Source organism: Idiotropiscis lumnitzeri, chromosome 2, assembly GCF_059441095.1.
Source record: "Idiotropiscis lumnitzeri isolate Australia: NSW breed Sydney's pygmy pipehorse chromosome 2, RoL_Ilum_1.0, whole genome shotgun sequence".
Lineage (NCBI taxonomy): Eukaryota > Metazoa > Chordata > Actinopteri > Syngnathiformes > Syngnathidae > Idiotropiscis > Idiotropiscis lumnitzeri.
In genome coordinates, this window is record NC_142392.1 from 19,386,031 (window position 1) to 19,405,308 (window position 19,278).

Genomic DNA, 19,278 nt, shown 5'->3' on the forward strand with positions numbered 1-19,278 from the left:
GCTCAACCTTGGCGGGCACAAATACTGGGGCCGGGCGCAACTACCGGGGCCGGGCGCAACTGTGAGTTATGGTACCACTGTTGTTCTGTAGTACCCAAATGGATGGCGTGTGAGGTTCTAGCCAGAACACTAAACTGTCCTTACCCGCGATATTGAGTCCACCTCCGGGAAAGCACCCGGAGGTTGATGTACGGAGTGATGTCCGACTCCAGTGATGCTGAGTTCACTGAGTTCAAATATCTAACTGTGTTCCGAGATTTCAAATTAAGCCTCGAGCTAACGCTCCAATTTTGACTGTTAATTGACAAATTTTAAAGCAACACAAATGAAATGCTTAAAATAAAAAAATAAAAAATCCCAAAACTATAATAACGCAGATACCGAATTAAACCTCTATTTTTTTCTTTTTTCTTTTTTTTTTTTTTTTTTTTTTTTTTTTTATGGGAAGAAAAGGTGCTCTACAAGACATAGACAGCTCCAAGACCGCTGCAGTCTTCACCTCCTATTGTCTCATGATTGGCTCAATCCACCTACAGGCTGTGCCCACACTGATTCTGTCAACTGGGGGAGGGGGTAGAGACAGTGAAAACAATCGCGGAGCTGTGGAGCCGAGCCCCAAATCAGTCGGGCCCTGGGTCCACAACACCTCAAGCAGAGACACACACAGAACTACCATTTCCGAGCGACCCTTCCCTGGAAATTTTGAAATTTAGGAATGTCCCCAAAACCAAAGAATTTGTAGTCGGTGCTGAAATATGATCTCCCGATTGTGCAACAACTATGGGGTCTAGACCTCTAGTATGATGACGCTCATCAATATTCAATGTGATTTGTGGCTCGGCGAAAGTAAACAATTCATACCATTTCCGCTGCTCAGGGACAAGGCACGCGTGCGAGGCAACGCCAGTAGACATAACAAATATATAATTCTAACGCAAGATGCACTCATGACTAAATTTGGATGAGTGCATTTTTGATAAACCAAATCATGTTTGTGATCACATGTACAATGTGATATGTCAATTGGTGAATTGAAAGGGTGGCGGTTGCTAAACCACTCAGACCAGAGCAAGAACAGGGCATACCCACCGCGGGAGGATGGGAACCAGGTTTCAGAGCTGCCCTCAAATGTTTCAGTTCAGTTTAGCCACAGGGAAGGAAGAGAGCACGACATATGCTCCCTCCGACGGATGTGCAGAGTCAAGTTCAGTCCCATCCGGGAATGCCACTCGAATTCCAGTGTTCGTTCAGTCAATGGCAGTGACTCAGGCACTCTTGAGAGTCCACATGGCTCAGTGGGGGTTGCGGAAGGAGCTCATAGCTCGCCCCAATATCCAGCACCATCGAAAACTTGTCCATCCACCGTCCCCGGAATGCTAGGACCTGCTAGTCCTCGAACGCTGAAGCTCCGCGGCCCCCTGTCATGGAATGGGGTACGAGCGGGTTTGTGTCAAATGCGTTGGGAGTGGGTAACGGTGGCGCCCCCTGCGCTGGTGGAGCTCTTTGTGACAGATATGGCACCGGAGGATGGCACATTCCAGAAAGTGGCTCGGCATGGACAGCTCATCACCCAGTGACCCCACACCCCGCAGCAAGTGCACACCCCACTCACAACCCCCGTCTGTAACCACCCATACCTCTGTTACTGCAATCCCGACCTCGTTGACCGGCCTGCTATGGACAGCAGCCAGTCTGCTGTGGCGCTGCGTCACCCGAACCTTGCCCAGAAGCAGCAGAAGTGGAAGGAGCAGCTGCCTCCTTTTTTCTTATCTCTCTTGGCCTTCTAAACCTGCAAGTACAACAATTTTAGTCACGCTCCTTAATCCAATCCCATATTTTCCTTTTCTGATGTCGTGCAAAATTATGTACAAAATGTGTTCTACTTAGCCCGAGTAGCATTTCTCATTGATGGACTATTTCGCCTGATTTCTGCCACTGGGAGGGGCACGCCCTTGTGGACGGCCAACTGGAACAGCTGTGTAATGTCGACATTATTGGATGGGTCACTGCCGGAAGTCTCACTCCATTCATGTCTCGCCCTGGCCACATAGACCAGGCCTGTCTCCCCCTTCCCCACCTGAAAGACACAGCAACATCGACCCCAACGGGCCAGAAATATCTGATGCACGGCACGGCCAATCTCACCTGAGGTGTCCCCACTTAGCTGGTGACCATCATGCTGGTCAGCAGATCTGGCCTCGGCCTCAAGTGAGGACAGTTCCTCTTAAATACATTTTGTCCCGCTTGTAACTCTGTATAAACCTCTTAGTCTGGTGTCTCCTTTGTAGGAGATTTCAACCAACGTGACCTTTTTACAACGTGTGACCTCTTTACAACGTGTCGAATAAACCAATGTTGACCTTTCTGCTATCTTTACAGCTGTGAGAGCTGTTACTAACCCCTCCTTCCCCCTTGGGTAATTACAAATGTCTTATCTTCAAACTTCATACAAGCACCCAGTATCCTGGCTTCACTATATTAGTGCCCCTGCTGGGAGACAGAAAGATCCTGGTCACTCTAAATTTGCGCCTGTCTTTTGTTTTCCTAACACTTCTCACATATGGTCAGCTAAAGTTGCTTTAACAACTATTTCCCATTTGTTCTTAAATTTGAGGTATTCTATAAGTTCTTCCAAACAGTGTTTTACAATGTCTTAGTCCTAAATACAATGAAATACGTTACAATGGAAAATATCAGAATAAAATTTCATACATCCAACATGAGACACGTGCTTGTGACCACTTCAGGGTCATTTTTGTCTGAAATATCTCCTCTACAACAACTTACCCTTGCGTTAAGTGAGTAATTTTCCATAAAAACAGTGCCACTAATTCGACATTAATTTCAAGTATCACTGCTGTGGTGCTGTATTATATGGAAAGGTCTAAACAATCCAAGAAAATTTTGCCCTATCCTGGACTGGGTGTGTGTTATCTAGTCGCGCATCCAATGTGAATAATAATAACTCCTGTGGAGCACATGAGCAGGCTAAAGCAACAACTATATCTTAATCTGTACCGTGGACCCTAAATTAGAATATCTTATTTCTCCCTCCTTGTTGAGGAGAACCTCCGGGATGGGCGTGGTGAGGCGCTATTTGAAGCGTTCTCCGGCCTTCTGGTCACACTGGTCACATGTCACCTCAAACCTGTGGACAGAACTGGACGAGTGGCACTTGCCAGTGAGAATGAGAAGGGGTAAATTATCTTCCTTCCAAAACTTTCAGTTTTGCATAAATTTTGTGTAATAACGTCAATCAACCATTCACTTGATGTTTGAATTTAATTACTCCAATCTTTCTCCAATAACACTTTGAAAATCAATACTTGGGAGTGCAATAGGGATTCAGGGTGATCAGGCCTGTCCACCCATCGCATCCTAAGTACTGTAAGGGCTTGCCGGTGACCTCAAACAATTTTCTGTCCTGAGGCCCGTCCCTTAAACATTCACTCAAACCACATATGCATCCAAACACTTTTTCTTTCACACTTTCATTCACCAAACGATACTTTCCAATTCCACACAGAGACCCCTCCCTTGGCGCGTCCGCCTTGATTTCACTGAGATTTGTGCTGGCAGATCCATAATTTTGCCTTAATTTAGCCAGCGTATGCCAAAATTTACAACTGTGGGTCTGTACAAAAGACTCATATTTCCTTATTTTATGCAGGCAGTGTTCGGGCAGCTAGGCGGGGCCCTTCATCGCTCCGGCGCCGCGGTCGAGAGAGAGAGAGAGAGGGGGACAGGGCGAGAGCGCGAGAGTGCGACCCGTCGGAGCAGTTACGGCGAAGTTAAAGTGTGCCGCCGATAGACGTTCGTGATTTGATCCGTGTGTTTTCCTCTGAGCTGAAAATGTGCCAATCTCGAGTGTGCGTCCATGTGAGGTGAGTCGCGTTGCCTTTCAGTGTTTATCTTTCTTCTGACGGCGAAGCTTAAGACTTCCTCCTGCTACCAACGAGTGAATGCGGTTAGCATTAGCTGGCGCTACGTTGTATGCTCGCGTATGTTATTTGGCTTGTCTACCTGCTTGATGTCAAATGGATAAGCATATTTAACTTTCTATGTGTAGTTGCTTATTTTGGTTTATTTCTCCCTGTTTAGAGACCACACATACACATCTCCAGGCCATATATATTCCTTATTGCCAGCCCTGTTTGACATATATCCATAACTACGGACACCCAAACACACAAGACTCATCCAACCACTCGACGCTTCACCTAGTGGCCTCCTCGGCAGGAAACCAAACCAAAAGGACACATTGTAATGGACTTTAATGGACACTGTTGTGAATTTGGATGTTAATTGCCAAACTGTTGGATAAATTGCTTAAAGCAGCCACCTGCCTCCTCCTTATTCCGCCATCCTGCACCATTTGCCCTTCCAAACAACCCGGCCGCGAAGTGGCGCTCTGGCCGGCGCCCCAGGCTCCGGTAAGATAAAAAATCTGAACCACCTGATTAACAGTCAAGACTGACACACACTGCTATCGACATAGCCTCCACAACATTGATGGTCCTTCGAGCCGGATAGTATATCAAACTCGAGCCTGATAGGATGGATGTTCCCCAGTATGAAGCATATGGTGCACGTCCCCGCCGCCACAGGCACACCCCCCTCCGCTACGAAGACTATGAGACCAATCTAGATGGCCTTGGATCTCAACGGTATGGGCAGACGACCTCCAAGGGAGTGGCCGAGATGACACCCTTTCCTCCCAGTGTTCCACCCCCTCCCGTACGCAGCTGAGTCGGGATGCCGTTCTCCAGCAAAACAGTGCCTCCTACACGCCTGAGGAACAGCTAGCCCAACCGATGCGTACATACAGGGAACCTGGGGGGGTTTGTGATCCCTCTAACTCTCTCCATACCTCGAGCCCTGCTAGCCACGAAGTCTTGGTCTCCGGAATGGAGTTACAGGAAATCCAACGGGAACGACACCTGCTCCAACAGTTCCAACAGCGCATGATGGCCGACCTCCATGAGTTAAAGGCAGTCAGTGCAAATATCCAGCAATTGGTTCAGGCCACATGTGTCCCCCAACCATCCAACAGAGTCCCTAGTCATCATCTCAAGCCAGCAGAAGAGGCGGATGAGGATTGGCCCCTACCGCCACCACCGTGTGTCTGGGAGGACATGAATCAACCTACAGGTGAATGCCTCAGCCGATTAATGGGAGAACTTCAAGTGCCGAAGCACGAGAATTCATCGGCTCCTACCCATAATCAACCCAGAGTAGATTACTCAACCCACGCCCACCAGGCTAACCTAAGTCAGCCTCCTGCATGGCCCGGTGGGGCTACATCAACACCGAGGTTGACCTCCACACCTCATGAAGTGCCTCTTCACCTCCCACCAAGCCACGCTATGCAAGCTCCTTGTCCCCCACCGTTGCAATCTTCTGCCTATATGCCCAAGCAGTCCTCAACTTATGCCTCGCCCTCGAATCAGAGCACAAACGTGAATGTAGTATACCATGGGCCCCGTCCAACCATTCCTGATCTCAATCACAGAGACCCTGGTGAGTTTGCTCACCTTAAGATTGCCTTGGAGAACTTGTTACCAGCCGACAGTTCTGAACTGTTCAGGTATCAAGTGCTGATAAACCACCTCAAGTTGGAGGAAGCTAAACTAATCGCTGATGCTTACCTCCACTCCCAGACTCCCTTTACAGACACCATGGCGGCTCTGAATGAAAAGTTTGGACAGCCCCACTAGTTAGCCTTGAAGAAGATTGCCTCAGTGATGGACTCTCCCGATGTCCGAAGAGGAGACTATGCTGCCTTTGAAAGATTTGCCCTGCAAATCCAGGCACTGGTAGGGATGCTGAAGACGCTTGGCCCAGATGGAGAAGTGGAGCTGCAGTGCGGATCTCACGTTGCCCGCTTAATTAGTAAGCTACCCCCAGAGCAGCGAGCTGAGTTTCGCAGATGCATGTTCGCTCGGCGCGGCAATAGCTACACCCTTGACGACCTCGCCCAATGGCTCAAGTATGAGTCTTGGTGCCAAGACCTAGACGGCCAGCTAAACCCAACCAAGAACAAAGACAAGGAGAAAATCTCAAAATTTGACAAACGGCCACCCCAGCGCCCCGTAACAGTGCTCCATGGCTCCGATAACACACCAAAGGAGGCGCCGCCACCAAGTACTTCCCCTGCCGAAGCCAAACCTCCACCACGTTGCGCCTTCTGTGACAGCCTCGAACACCACCTCAGCCAGTGTGGAGCCGTCAGCCAACTCAACAAATACCAGCTCACTGAGTGGATTAAGTCCAACAAACGGTGTTGGCGCTGTGCTCGTTCCCATCGAGCGGCGCAATGCAACCTAAAGAAGGCTTGTCCGCTCTGCCAAGGTCGTCACCTACGTGTCTTGCATGACATCAACACAGGGGAAAGAAGAGGAGCAACTCCAGCCGTTTCACCACAAGATGGTGGTGAGAGTTCTACCAGAGTGTTATACCTTGGCAGGCCCACAGTGGGCGGAAGGACCCTGCTTAAAGTTGTCCCTGTGTCCCTACACCATGCTAATCGCACCCTCGAGACCTACGCTGTGCTAGATGATGGGTCAGAAAGAACCATGTTACTGCCGATTGCCGCCCAGAAGTTAGGCCTGCAAGGCCCCCCTGAAAGCCTGCCACTACGCACGATCAGACCGGATGTTCAAAACGTTCAAGGCAGTCGCGTGTCCTTCATGATTTCACCCAGGGCTAGGCCACGGACTCGATATCGTGTCAGCAACGCCTTCACTGCAGGTCCTATCGATTTAGCAGACCAGACTTATCCCATAGAATTGCTCCAGAGAAAATATCGACACCTGTCAGGCGTCCCCCTTCAGGCTTTCCAGGATGTCAAACCGCTGCTGCTCATCGGCAGCGACCATCCACACCTTGTCACTCCCACGGCGCCGGTGCGCATGGGACCTCCTGGCAGTCCTGCTGCTGTCCACACCCGGCTGGGCTGGACACTCCAAGGCCCCTCAAGTGTCATCTGCCTGTCGACCGACCCTCAACAGTGCCTATTTGGCTCTGTGTCACCTCAAGTGAGCGACTTGATAAAGCATGTAGAGCGACTGTGGCGGACAGACATCATCCCCCTTCAAAGAGACAAAGCAGTGACACGCTCAAAGCAGGATAACATGGCCATCAGCCAATTGGAGGATAAAACCACACGTGTGGAAGTCGATGGTGTACTACGCTATGCTACTCCGTTACTGCGTTGCAGAGACATGCCACGACTTCACGCAACCATCAATGCCGTCATGCCCACCTTGAGAGGAGTAGAAAGGAGACTCCACAAGGACCCCGAGAAGACTGAGGTGTACCGGGCAGAGATGGAGAAGTTGATCCGAACCGGATCGGTTGTCAAGATCAACCAGCCAGACGTGAACCAAGGGGGCGAGTCATGGTACATTCCCCACCATCTCGTTAGCCACAATGGAAAACATCGACTGGTGTTCAACTGCTCATTCCAGCATAAAGGCCAGAACTTGAATGATTACCTCCTACCTGGGCCCAGCTTAGGGGCATCGCTGTTAGGGGTCCTCCTCAGATTTCGTGAGCACCCTGTGGCTGTTAGTGGAGACATCAAGTCTATGTTCCACCAAGTTCGTCTCCTGCCCGAGGACCGCCCCCTCCTGCGCTTTGTGTGGCGTGACCTGCGGCCAGAGGACCCGGTGTCAGTATACGAGTGGCAAGTACTCCCGTTCGGCAGCACCTGCAGCCCCTGCTGTGCTGCGTTTGCCCTGCAACGCCACGCAAGGGATCACAGCCAGCCTGGTGATGAGGTAAGGACCTCCATTGAACGATGCTTTTACGTTGACAACTGCCTCCAAAGTCTTGCCTCCACCACAGCAGCAAGAGACCTGGTGGACAAGCTCAGATCCCTGCTGTCGTCTGCTGGATTTGTTCTGCGTCAGTGGGCCAGTAACGAACCCAGAGTCATTAACCACCTTCCAGAAGATGCTAGGTCTGACAGCGCGGACCTCTGGCTCACACATAACAAAACTGACAGTCCTGAGTCAACTCTTGGCCTCAGTTGGCACTTTTCCACGGATTTGATGGGCTACAAACACCGGCCAGTGCAATATGGTGAGCTCACCATGCGCAACATCTACAAGGTACTCGCCAGCCAGTACGATCCTTTAGGCTTCATCCTGCCATTCACCACCCGAGCCAAGATGCTTGTGAGGAACCTGTGGGACAAGCCAAGAGAATGGGATGACCCTCGGCTTCCTCCCGACCTCCTTCAACAGTGGAAGAATTGGGAAGAAGAGCTGCGTTTCCTGCCAGAAGTGCACTTCCCCCGTCCATACCTACCAAAGAGAGTTCATGCGCCAGTCAAGAAAAGAGAGCTGCACATCTTCTGTGATGCATCTGAGCAAGCTTATGGGGCAGTGGCTTACCTCAGGACGGTGGCAGATGATGGCACAGCCCACTTAGCCTTTGTGATGGCTCGATCCAGGGTTTCCCCAAGACGCTTGCACTCAATGCCAAGACTGGAGCTGTGCGGCGCACTAACAGGAGCTCAGATTGCCAAGCTCCTGGATGAAGAACTCACTCTGGAGATTAGTGAGACTGTCATGTGGGCTGACTCGACCACTGTGCTGACTTGGTTGCAATCAGAATCATGCCGCTTCAAAGTCTTCGTCGGCACTCGTGTGGCCGAGATCCACGAACTTACCTCTCAGCACCGCTGGCGCTATGTTGATTCCCCGCAGAACCCTGCGGATGACATCACCCGTGGCAAGGCGCTGCAGGACCTGGTGCGTCCCAATCGTTGGTGCCAAGGTCCTCCCTTCCTCCTTATGAACACAGATCAGTGGCCAACAGATCCAATCGGTCTCTCGGCCGATCCACCAGATCCCACTGAGCTCCGCAAGCAAACGTTCTGTGGCATGACAAGTTTAGCCTCCGATCCAGTCTCCACAGACTTGCTCCAATATAACACGTGGAAGGATCTAGTCCAAGCCACCGCCCAGACGCTTCATGGGGCGGCCACAGATAACGTGTGCATCAGCGCTGAGGTCTACCGCCAAGCTGAAAGACTCCTTCTAAGGAGGGCCCAACAAGACAGCTTCCCTGAAGAACTCCGCCTTCTCAAGGCAGGTAAGCCTGTCGCCCACAGTAGTCGTCTTCTTAACCTGTCTCCAGAGTTCGATCACACGATAGAGCTCATCCGAGTTGGTGGTCGCCTACGACGTGCGGAGGATCTGGCCTACGATAACCAACACCCATTGGTGCTTGACCCATCACATCCCGTGACCCGCCTTCTCATCCAGGACTTTGACTGTCGCTTGAAACACGCGGGCCCAGAACGTGTCTTTGCTGAGATTCGCCGCACGTACTGGATCCTGCGAGGCAGAGAAGCCATCCGTCGCTTTCAGAGAACCTGTGTAGAATGCCGACTTTGGCGAGCCAAACCGACTGTGCCCAAAATGGCTGACCTGCCAGCAGCCCGGCTTCGTCTCCACAAACCGGCGTTCTACTCCACCGGAGTTGACTGCTTTGGTCCGTTCAGTGTCAAAGTGGGGCGGCGCTTCGAGAAGAGATGGGGCATCCTGTTTAAATGCCTCACAGTCCGAGCAGTTCACCTAGACCTCCTGTCAGCAATTGACACCGAATCCTTCCTTATGGCCCTCCGTCGCTTCATAGCTCGGAGAGGAACCCCAGCCGAACTATACTCAGACCAAGGGACTAACTTTAAAGGCGGAGAAAGAGAACTGCATGAGGCCTTTGCAGCAATGTCACCGGCCCTCCAGACAATTCTAAGCCCCTTTAAGATCCATTTCCACTTCAACCCGCCTGGTTCTCCCCACTTTGGAGGTGCGTGGGAGCGAGAGATTCGCTCTGTTAAGACGGCCCTATACACCACCGTTGGAGCGCAACCCTTACAAGAAGAGGTCCTCCGCACCGTCCTCATCGAGGTCGAAGGAATCCTCAACTCTAAACCCCTTGGCTACGTTCCCTCGGACGTCAGTGACCTTGATCCTGTGACGCCCAACTGTCTGCTGATGGGGCGGCCTGACGGTTCCCTACCTCAAGTCGTCTACCCCAAGGAGGAACTACTCAGCCGCCGCCGGTGGAAGCACGCCCAGCTGCTCGCTGATCATTTCTGGACCCGCTTCATCCGGCTTTACCTACCTGGACTCCAGTCCCGACAGAAGTGGCAGTCAACTCCAGCCGACGTCGCCGAGGGCTCTGCGGTCATGGTGGTGGACCCCCAGCTTCCTCGGGCCCTTTGGCCTACTGGGCGCATCATTAAAGTTCACCCCAGTCCTGATGGTCACGTCAGGTCCGCAGATGTGAAGATCAAGAACAGCATCTACACCCGGCCAGTTGCTCGACTGGTCATCCTGCCTGCCCTTCCGGCTGAAGATGGGCGGCCTCCTTGAACTGGTTTGGACAGTATCGCCTTTGTTGGTTTCAAATGTACGTTATACATTTGGGGGCGGCTGTACAAAAGACTCATATTTCCTTATTTTATGCAGGCAGTGTTCGGGCAGCTAGGCGGGGCCCTTCATCGCTCCGGCGCCGCGGTCGAGAGAGAGAGAGAGAGGGGGACAGGGCGAGAGCGCGAGAGTGCGACCCGTCGGAGCAGTTACGGCGAAGTTAAAGTGTGCCGCCGATAGACGTTCGTGATTTGATCCGTGTGTTTTCCTCTGAGCTGAAAATGTGCCAATCTCGAGTGTGCGTCCATGTGAGGTGAGTCGCGTTGCCTTTCAGTGTTTATCTTTCTTCTGACGGCGAAGCTTAAGACTTCCTCCTGCTACCAACGAGTGAATGCGGTTAGCATTAGCTGGCGCTACGTTGTATGCTCGCGTATGTTATTTGGCTTGTCTACCTGCTTGATGTCAAATGGATAAGCATATTTAACTTTCTATGTGTAGTTGCTTATTTTGGTTTATTTCTCCCTGTTTAGAGACCACACATACACATCTCCAGGCCATATATATTCCTTATTGCCAGCCCTGTTTGACATATATCCATAACTACGGACACCCAAACACACAAGACTCATCCAACCACTCGACGCTTCACCTAGTGGCCTCCTCGGCAGGAAACCAAACCAAAAGGACACATTGTAATGGACTTTAATGGACACTGTTGTGAATTTGGATGTTAATTGCCAAACTGTTGGATAAATTGCTTAAAGCAGCCACCTGCCTCCTCCTTATTCCGCCATCCTGCACCATTTGCCCTTCCAAACAACCCGGCCGCGAAGTGGCGCTCTGGCCGGCGCCCCAGGCTCCGGTAAGATAAAAAATCTGAACCACCTGATTAACAGTCAAGACTGACACACACTGCTATCGACATAGCCTCCACAACAGGGTCTCTGGATTTTCCCATTCACTCCCCGTGAAGTTGTTTCTCCTCTCCTGGACGTAGCTGACGAAACTGCACCTGTGACATCAAACAGCTCATAGATGCGAATGTTAGCAGTCTGGTATTTATGGAATGATGTCATGTCCTCTAAAATTGTCATGTCAGTGTTCGCGTCGTACAGTCAAAAAAACATCTGTCTTCCACCTTTGTCACATTTAATACACATCAGTTAATAAATCATCTACAAAACTATTTAGTCCAACTTTATATTTGGTAAACCAATCTCCAATGGCTAGATATTCCCCTTTCCAAAGATTTTCTTTCAACATGTTCATAGAATACTTCACTTAAAACTTATCCCAAAACCATAATCCCTTTGCTTAAAAATGTAAATTTTAATAAGATTGTCGCCGCCCTGCTGTTCCTCAGGTGTCCTTTGCTTGTTTCAGTGTTCAACTTGCGTTCTAATTCCCTGCTAATTTGTATTTATTGTTAGGTTGAATACATATATTTTATCCCGTACCTTACTACACTAGCACTGCAGAAGAATTGCTCCACAATGCGATCCATGCTCGACCACATGGAGAAGACCCCCCGGAGAGCGGACGCCTGAAGACTGGATTCCATTGCTGTAACATCAAGGGGGTGTGCCTGAGACACACCTCTGACACAAAAGGACTGAGTGCCACAGCAACAAAAGGCATATCTGCCTCTTCAATCAGCAAATGACTGCCATTGATGTCTGTCTCTCCTCCTGTGTCTGAAATGTTCACATGCCTACTCGCCCCCACCTTGGGCAATTACCAAATGTCTTATCATCAAACTTCCTTCAAGCATCCAGTCTCCTGGCTCCACTAGTCTAGCTCCCTGCTGGGAGACCAAAAGGTCCCCATTGGTGTGGTGGTCCTGCTTGCTGGTTCTGCTGCTCCACCCCTGGTGGTAGGTTGCCATAACAATCTCGTGCCCAGTGGTCAGAGGACCCGCAGTTGAAGCAAGTCCCTGGAGCAAACCCATTCCGCCCCCGACCAGGGGGGGCGCCACGACCACGCCCTCTGTATCCACCACGAAACACTTGGCCTCGGCGCCATCCAGCCCCCACTGGAGTTTGATACATCTGTTTTTGTTTCACCTTCTCTTGTTTTGCCTCACCATGCAACTTTGCCAACTGTAGTTTACCCAAACTAGTCGCCAGAGCGTCAGATTCCTTTTGATCTTTATCTGCTTTGTCCATGTCGATGCGGCACTGATAGATCAAATGCCTCTTACATCTCGGTTCCGGACAGACCAAAATGTCCGGATCAATTCTCAAATTCACCTGCACCTCATTCACTCTCTCTTCCTCTTTTATCGCCCCCAGCGCAGTGGCAACAATAGCCAATTGGTGAATGCCTCGTCTATCTTTCTCCAATTCCTTCACTTCCTTTTTAAGTTTATGACGCTGTCGCCATCCGGCTTGGCTCTGATCTCCCTTCATATCTCGAATATCTGCCAACATTCTGCTTTCCTTTTTCTGTAACTGCTGCGCTAACTTCAACATGTTCCATGTTCCGGGCTCTCCGCGAAACAATTCATCCTCTTTTAATTTCAAAAACAACTTCTGACTCCGTTCTTTTTCTTTCTTAATTTTCTTACTTTCCGTTCCACTAATCAATTGTGCTTCCATCTTAGCGTAATGACCATAAATTTCCGACCAGACTTCAGACCGTTCGTCTGGAGTTTCACACCCGAGACCACTATCATACTTCCTCTCCTTCGCCATCCTGAAATCCACTCGTGCGTGTCCCAACCACTTTTATGCAGAACAAATTTAGCCTTCACATTCACACCGCTTCCACACTGATATTTTAAATCGTATCTTAACCACGAATAGTTCCAAACTATTCTAGTAGGTAAATCCCAGATTTTACTCTACTAACGTCCACACTTTTACACTTATTTATTTATATATTTATTTATTTAACCATATCGTATCTTAACCACGAATAGTTCCAAACTATTCTAGTAGGTAAATACCAGATTTTACTCTACTATCGTCCAGACTGTTACACGTATTTATTTATATATTTATTTAACCATATATTTTAACGCCGTTCTGCTCCTCCTTCCTCTTATAATCTATTTATTTATATATTTATTTATTTATTTAACCATATATATATTAACACCATTCCGCTCCGCCTTCCTCTTATAATTTAGCGTTGCCAATATGCAGAATTTGAAAAGGATCTGCTTACCTTATGTCACTGTGGGCCCAAGAGGAAGGCCGGTCGGATGTGCGGCTCCTTTATTCTTTATCAGGTCGTCACCTGGTGTGGACGTGGGCCCCAGGCCCAGACTCTTGTGGTTTTTCCTGAAGCCCCAGGCTTCCTTTGAGCCCCAGACTCTTGAAGTCCCAGACTTCCTTTCTTTTCTTAGAGTCCCAGACTCTCTTTGAAGTCCCAGACTTCTATTACCTCTCATGCATCACGTCGGGGTCACCATAAATTGTTGGAATTTATCTTTATATCAATGTTAGAATTTAACTTTAACCCAATGTAAACTCAAATAAGTAATCTGACTCCAATTTGCGACCTTACCCAACTCTCACTCATCCAACAATATGCGCGCTCGTTCTGCAATAGAAAGGTATCAGGAAGCCGGCATTTTCACGCACAAAGTGGATTTATTCCCAATACAGAATTTCTACATGGCACCTGGTTCTCGAGTCCCTCTCAATACAACTCTACACCTCTCTTGCCACCAGCGAATGTGTTCTACCCCCGAGTTGCCCAGTACTGATTCATACTATACAACATGCAAATGGCACAGACAAAGGCATCCTGGCATGATTCTATTGGCTATGTGTATTGCAGTTAACTTTAGCTCGCTCTCATTGGTCTTTCTCCTCCCGCCGAATCCCGTGGCGACTCCTCCTGCTTGTGCTATCCCCCGATGGCCTCTCCTTCGTCCACTGGTCCCGGAGTCATCTCGTCTCGCTCAGCACCATCTGCTTCTAAAACATTCCATTCATGCACAACCCCCGCAACCAGTTTCGCGCCACCAGTCACACTCTCAGCATTTTACAATATCACATTTTCATACATTGGATGCACCAACATCTAATGAACTATGTTAAGCTCAAACTCTTATATTCCTTTAATAGTCAAAAGTATGAAATCCTTTAAGTGTAACTGAAGTTTAGACCATGCTAATGACCAGACACTCAGGAGAGGAATGCAGGAAGATTAGATCACAGCTGCACCACAGGAGGTGTGAACGAGACCCCTCTGAAACAATGGACTTCCATGCCAGGATCACAAAAGTGGCTCCGAGCAGTCTAACCTTTGTTCAGTTTTAAATTGACTGCCATTTACATTATCCTTTAAAGCATACCAGAATGTTGTCAACACAGATGACAGAGGAACCAGTCCAGAAACGCAGGATTTTTTCAGCTTTGGTTTGATCAGCATTTTTTACATAACGTTGGAGATAGTTAAAGGTTGCTTGCTCTCCTTGAGACATCACCATCTTTGTTGTTTTAAGCAGTTGCAACACTTTTTTGCCTGTGGCCTTCTTGGAGTCATACAGGGACAACACACTTCGCTTATCTGGTAATTTGTGATGCACAAGTATCATTATTGTGGCGAAACAATCAAGTATAAACTTGGGCTCTTGTAGAAGGGCTTTATGAGCCATTGTTTGAATGGCAGGCTGTAAGCTAGTCTTTGGTGGGAGGAAATGGGAACCCATTCTTGTAAATACATCAAGCAAGTCCTCTTCATCACTTTCCTCTATTGTGCCCTGGAGGCCCTTCTCAACTGCTGATCTCTCAATGGGAGGAAGGTAGTTAAGGAATGATGATGTAAGGATGTCTACATCAACTGAGTCAATGCCATGGATGCAGGCTAACATGAAAGCTTTTGATAGCCTCACTGGCATGACACCATGGTCTAATAACCCTTTCACCCAGATCCGGCCAACCGCTTGCCATTCAGCCTCACAAAAATCTGGCCTCAGCCTTGGAACCCGCTCTGTTTCCCCCTCACACTGTTCAAGAAATTTTTCCCAGAATGCAGTGTAACCTTCCCTTGACACGCCAGCATCATCAATAGCTTTTTCATTTACAAACTTAATCTTTAAATTGAATTCCATTATACTACTGTCCATAAACACTGACAAAAGATCATCAACAATCTTTATCCTACAAATCGATGCATGCCATGTAGTCCTTGGATCGCTATGGTTGTCAGGTGAGGTTGTCGGGGACAGGAGACTGCTTGAAATTGAGAGCACGTCTTGCGTTTGATTTGGTCCACTGTCCTGAAAGAATAAACATTCAAACAACAAAAATACTGTTTAGTCAACAAAGCAAAGGTGAAATGTGAAATGAACTTTGACGATAATTGTGTGAGTATCAAAATAATGCCTGATCCTATATGTGTCCTATAATGCAAGTAAAAACCTAACAATAATAATAATGGATCATATTTATATAGCGCTTTTCTGGACAATTACCAGACACTCAAAGTGCTCACAATGAATACATTATTCATGCACTCATGCATTCACACGATGGTGGTGTTAAACTACGTATTTGCCACAACTGCCCTGGGCAGGTTGACAGAAGCGTAGCTGCGAGTGTGCGCCTACGACCCCTCCCGACCACCACCAAACATTCACACCAAGCCATACATTAATGTGAGTGGCTGTGGAGGACACATGATTGGATGGAGTGGGAATCGAATGGTTGTACCTCTGACCTGGCCCCTACCTCCCAAAAACCAACAGAACTACTATAAATAGTCAACTTAAAATTTATGTTAAGGATTAAAATTAAAGTGTTGCTTCAGATTATTTAACAACAAACATTTCCGAAATTATATTTTTGTTTTCAAGAAATTCACACCTTAAGCATTCTTGCAATTCTCTGGAAGTATGTTTTATATATGTGACGTCGCACAAAAACTGAATGCTGCTTCTCCATGATAATGTTCCCCTCAATCCCTGAAACTGTAAATGTAAACTGTAGGACCATTAAATGACAAAATACGATATTATATTACTTTACAGTTGTGTAAAATAAGTCAGTAGTTTAGAGAGTGTGTTTGGGGTAACTTGCAATGGAGCCTACCTGTGCAGTCACCTCTTGTTGAGTGGCCTGTCCAACTTGCGAAGGCAGGTCATTAGCAGCAGGAGGGAGAGGAGGTTGTGAAGCCTGTTCGGTCCCACCTACATCCCAGAACTCTGAAGAATTAATTGAACACAATGTATTAAATGACAAACGTATTATTCGTTAAACCTCAAGTTAATGGCCTTGTCAAACAATTTATTACGCTGTTATTTACTGTATACTGAGTCTTTCTAAAATGGAATTTTACATATTTTTATAACGCCCCCAAAATCTCAATATATTTCAGAAAAAGAAAAGTATGACAGTATGAAATGTACAGACTTTAATTAGCAGATTAATCCACTCTTTCAAATGATTTAAAACCTGCATTAGTATTTCTACCTTACCCCAACAATTACTACAGACTCATCTTGATATATTCTCCCAAGGCTGTCCTCTGGATCCCATTCAACTGTATCTGCTTCTTCAAAAGTGTCAGGGGAGCTGTACTCCATCTCTGTTTGTGAGAATCCATTCGGAACTGCTCTGGTCATGTCCATAATTTCAAAGCAAGCATCAGGGGAAGTCTTTAGAATTTGGGAGATTAATCCAAACTGCATCCTGTCCGTTTGTGTTGATGTCTGACTCCTTCCCCTGGCCAATGTTTGTTTCATTATTTGCTGTTGAGGTTGAAGAAGATGGTTGGGATTTTCCTGCCTCTTCTGCTCTCCCACTCTCAGAAAGTCGTCGTTGTTTGTTTAACCTTGTGTGGGGGTTCGGGTTTGTGGGGCCTGGCGAGGTTATTGTTGTTTTCAGGTCTCCGGCAGTTTCCAGCCAGGCACGCCTCCGGCTTGAGAGGGCGTCGGCTCCTGCGCACCTGCAGCTCATCAACAGCAATCACCGCAGGGTTAAAGCTCAGCGCTGCCAGGAGCCAGACGCCGGATTATCCCGTGACCAACCGTGGCACCTGGCTCATGTCGTCGTTCACCTTGCTCTCGCCTGTTTGCCGTGACATGCGTTCGTCGTTAACCTCTGAATGTCCTCGTTCTCCCTCCAGCCGCCCAGCGCCCGTCCGAGCCCGCTCCTCTGCTGCCTACCGTCGAGTTCCTGACCGCCGCCTGCACCTTGGCCGCCCCTACGCTGCCTGCCTGCCGTTCACCGCTTCCGCCTCCTCGCCGGCATCTTCCCTGCCTCGCCGATCTCCTCGCCCGCGCTCCTCCCGCCACAGCGCCAGTCTGCCTCCCGCTCACCGCTCCCGCTGCGCCGTCACCGGCCCGCCTTCTCCCGCTGCTGCAGGCTCGTCTGCCCTGTCGCGTCGGTCCTCCACCAGCCACCCTTCCCCGGCTCCCGAACTCGCTGCTTCCCCTCCTATCATACCAATAAAACCTCCTCTCCACGCTTGCTTTTGGGTCCTGTTTTCACTCCACTCGGTTCCCCGAACCGCCACACCTTGCTTGTAATTGCAAACTCTGCAACAAATACAGTGAACTCTAAAACAATTGTCTGCAACAATTTAAAATCATCTAATGGTAAGCACTTTATTCTGATTAAATGCTGGGCAAACACTACAGATTAGGATAAAACACATTAGAAATAGTATTAAATAGCTGTGAATTTTCCCTCAGTCTTTGTGATGCATTTTTTAGCAAACATGTTCATTGTTGGCACACATGTTTTTGTTTTTTGAGTAGCAAAAAGACTTCACTTCTGTTTTACTTAAATCGAGCATAACAAATAATGCATCAACTGGCACAAACCTGTTCGCCTACGTCACTGTCAGATGAGTGTCCGTGATCCAGTACATTTCTATACAGATCACCTCCGTCAAGGTGAGATCCATCTTCATTCAACTGTGAAAGTCCTCCCTTCATGTTGGTGACAGATAAAGTATCTTCACTGTGTTCATCCACTTGACATGTGGAAGGAACTTCTTTTGTGCAAATGTAAAATCTCAGCAGCTTCAGTTTGTTTTTTTCATAGAGTCTGCCAACCGTTTCATCTAAAGTAATCTGATTTCTTTTAAAGTCACATACCTCAAAAGTAAAGTCACCAACTGATCCTTTGGTTGAGCTTCCATCTGGGAAAAATAACTCTTTTCCCAATTCCAAAATCTGAGCAACAGTTGCTGTTTTTTCCATAATGGCATGCCTTGTTCCTCCACCATTGGTTGTCCTAACTTGATGGTATTCATTGCCATAAAAATGGAGCCATCCTATTTCAATCTTCCTGCAACTCGTTTCCGCAGAAATTTTTTTTTCTCTTGCCATTCCCCTGTCGTGGTTTTGGAGCACACCTGGAGTTCCACTCAGTACACCTTTTTTCCTTGATCTTATTTTGTCCCTTAATGTCTGTATGAGAGTTTCATTATCAGCACTGGGCATTTTCTGTCGACAAAAGCAAAGGACAGCTACTCGATCACCGTAGGAAGTGATATATTTGCCCAATTGCTCGTCAGTCAAAAGGGAAATTACTGCCATGTCAACCTGCAAATATGAAATATGAGAATAAATACTTGCAATGTTTACTTACTTAATAACGTATTTTGTATATATTCACATGAGTAATGGCACACAGCAGTCATAATTAAATGTATTCAATATTAAACATCTGGAAGTGGCAGTACATTTACTATTTTTGTAACGTAGTTTTTAATTTGTGTTAAATATCTTCAATACTATAAGAGCATTAACAGTGCAGCTAGACTAGATAGAAATGCTGGCTTCACCCCTCCCCCAGTTAAGTTCACACTGTATTTTTACCTCTATGTTACTAAAAAATAGTTACTAAAATAATAGTCAATCAAATTTATGCTTTTCTTGACACTCAAGAGGTAAACAGTTTGCACGCTAGTATTATGCAAAACGGAAAGT

At 47.9% G+C, this 19,278-nt stretch overlaps 2 protein-coding genes across 2 annotated transcripts; both read right to left on the bottom strand.

Moving 5' to 3' along the window:
• Window positions 1-14,042: 14,042 nt before the first annotated feature.
• On the bottom strand, window positions 14,043-16,962 carry LOC148341894 (uncharacterized). The gene is made up of 4 exons (XM_088284013.1): window positions 16,816-16,962; window positions 16,644-16,659; window positions 16,430-16,542; window positions 14,043-15,618 (listed from the first exon to the last, which is right to left on the bottom strand). Exons 1-4 carry the CDS (start codon window positions 16,960-16,962, stop codon window positions 14,674-14,676), a joined length of 1,221 nt encoding a protein of 406 aa, XP_088140139.1. The 3' UTR covers window positions 14,043-14,673.
• An 895-nt stretch (window positions 16,963-17,857) lies between these two features.
• Window positions 17,858-19,278, bottom strand: LOC148341895 (uncharacterized). The gene has a single exon (XM_088280906.1). It carries the CDS (start codon window positions 18,883-18,885, stop codon window positions 18,151-18,153), a length of 735 nt encoding a protein of 244 aa, XP_088137032.1. The 5' UTR covers window positions 18,886-19,278; the 3' UTR covers window positions 17,858-18,150.

Bases quoted from the DNA above. Each gene is read 5' to 3' on its own strand.
- LOC148341894 (XM_088284013.1), bottom strand. From the start codon at position 16,962: ATGACCAGAGCAGTTCCGAATGGATTCTCACAAACAGAGATGGAGTAC. The intron at 15,619-16,429 runs GTAGGCTCCATT...TTATTCTTTCAG, and splicing joins AACAAGAGGTGACTGCACAG to GACAGTGGACCAAATCAAAC.
- LOC148341895 (XM_088280906.1), bottom strand. From the start codon at position 18,885: ATGGCAGTAATTTCCCTTTTGACTGACGAGCAATTGGGCAAATATATC.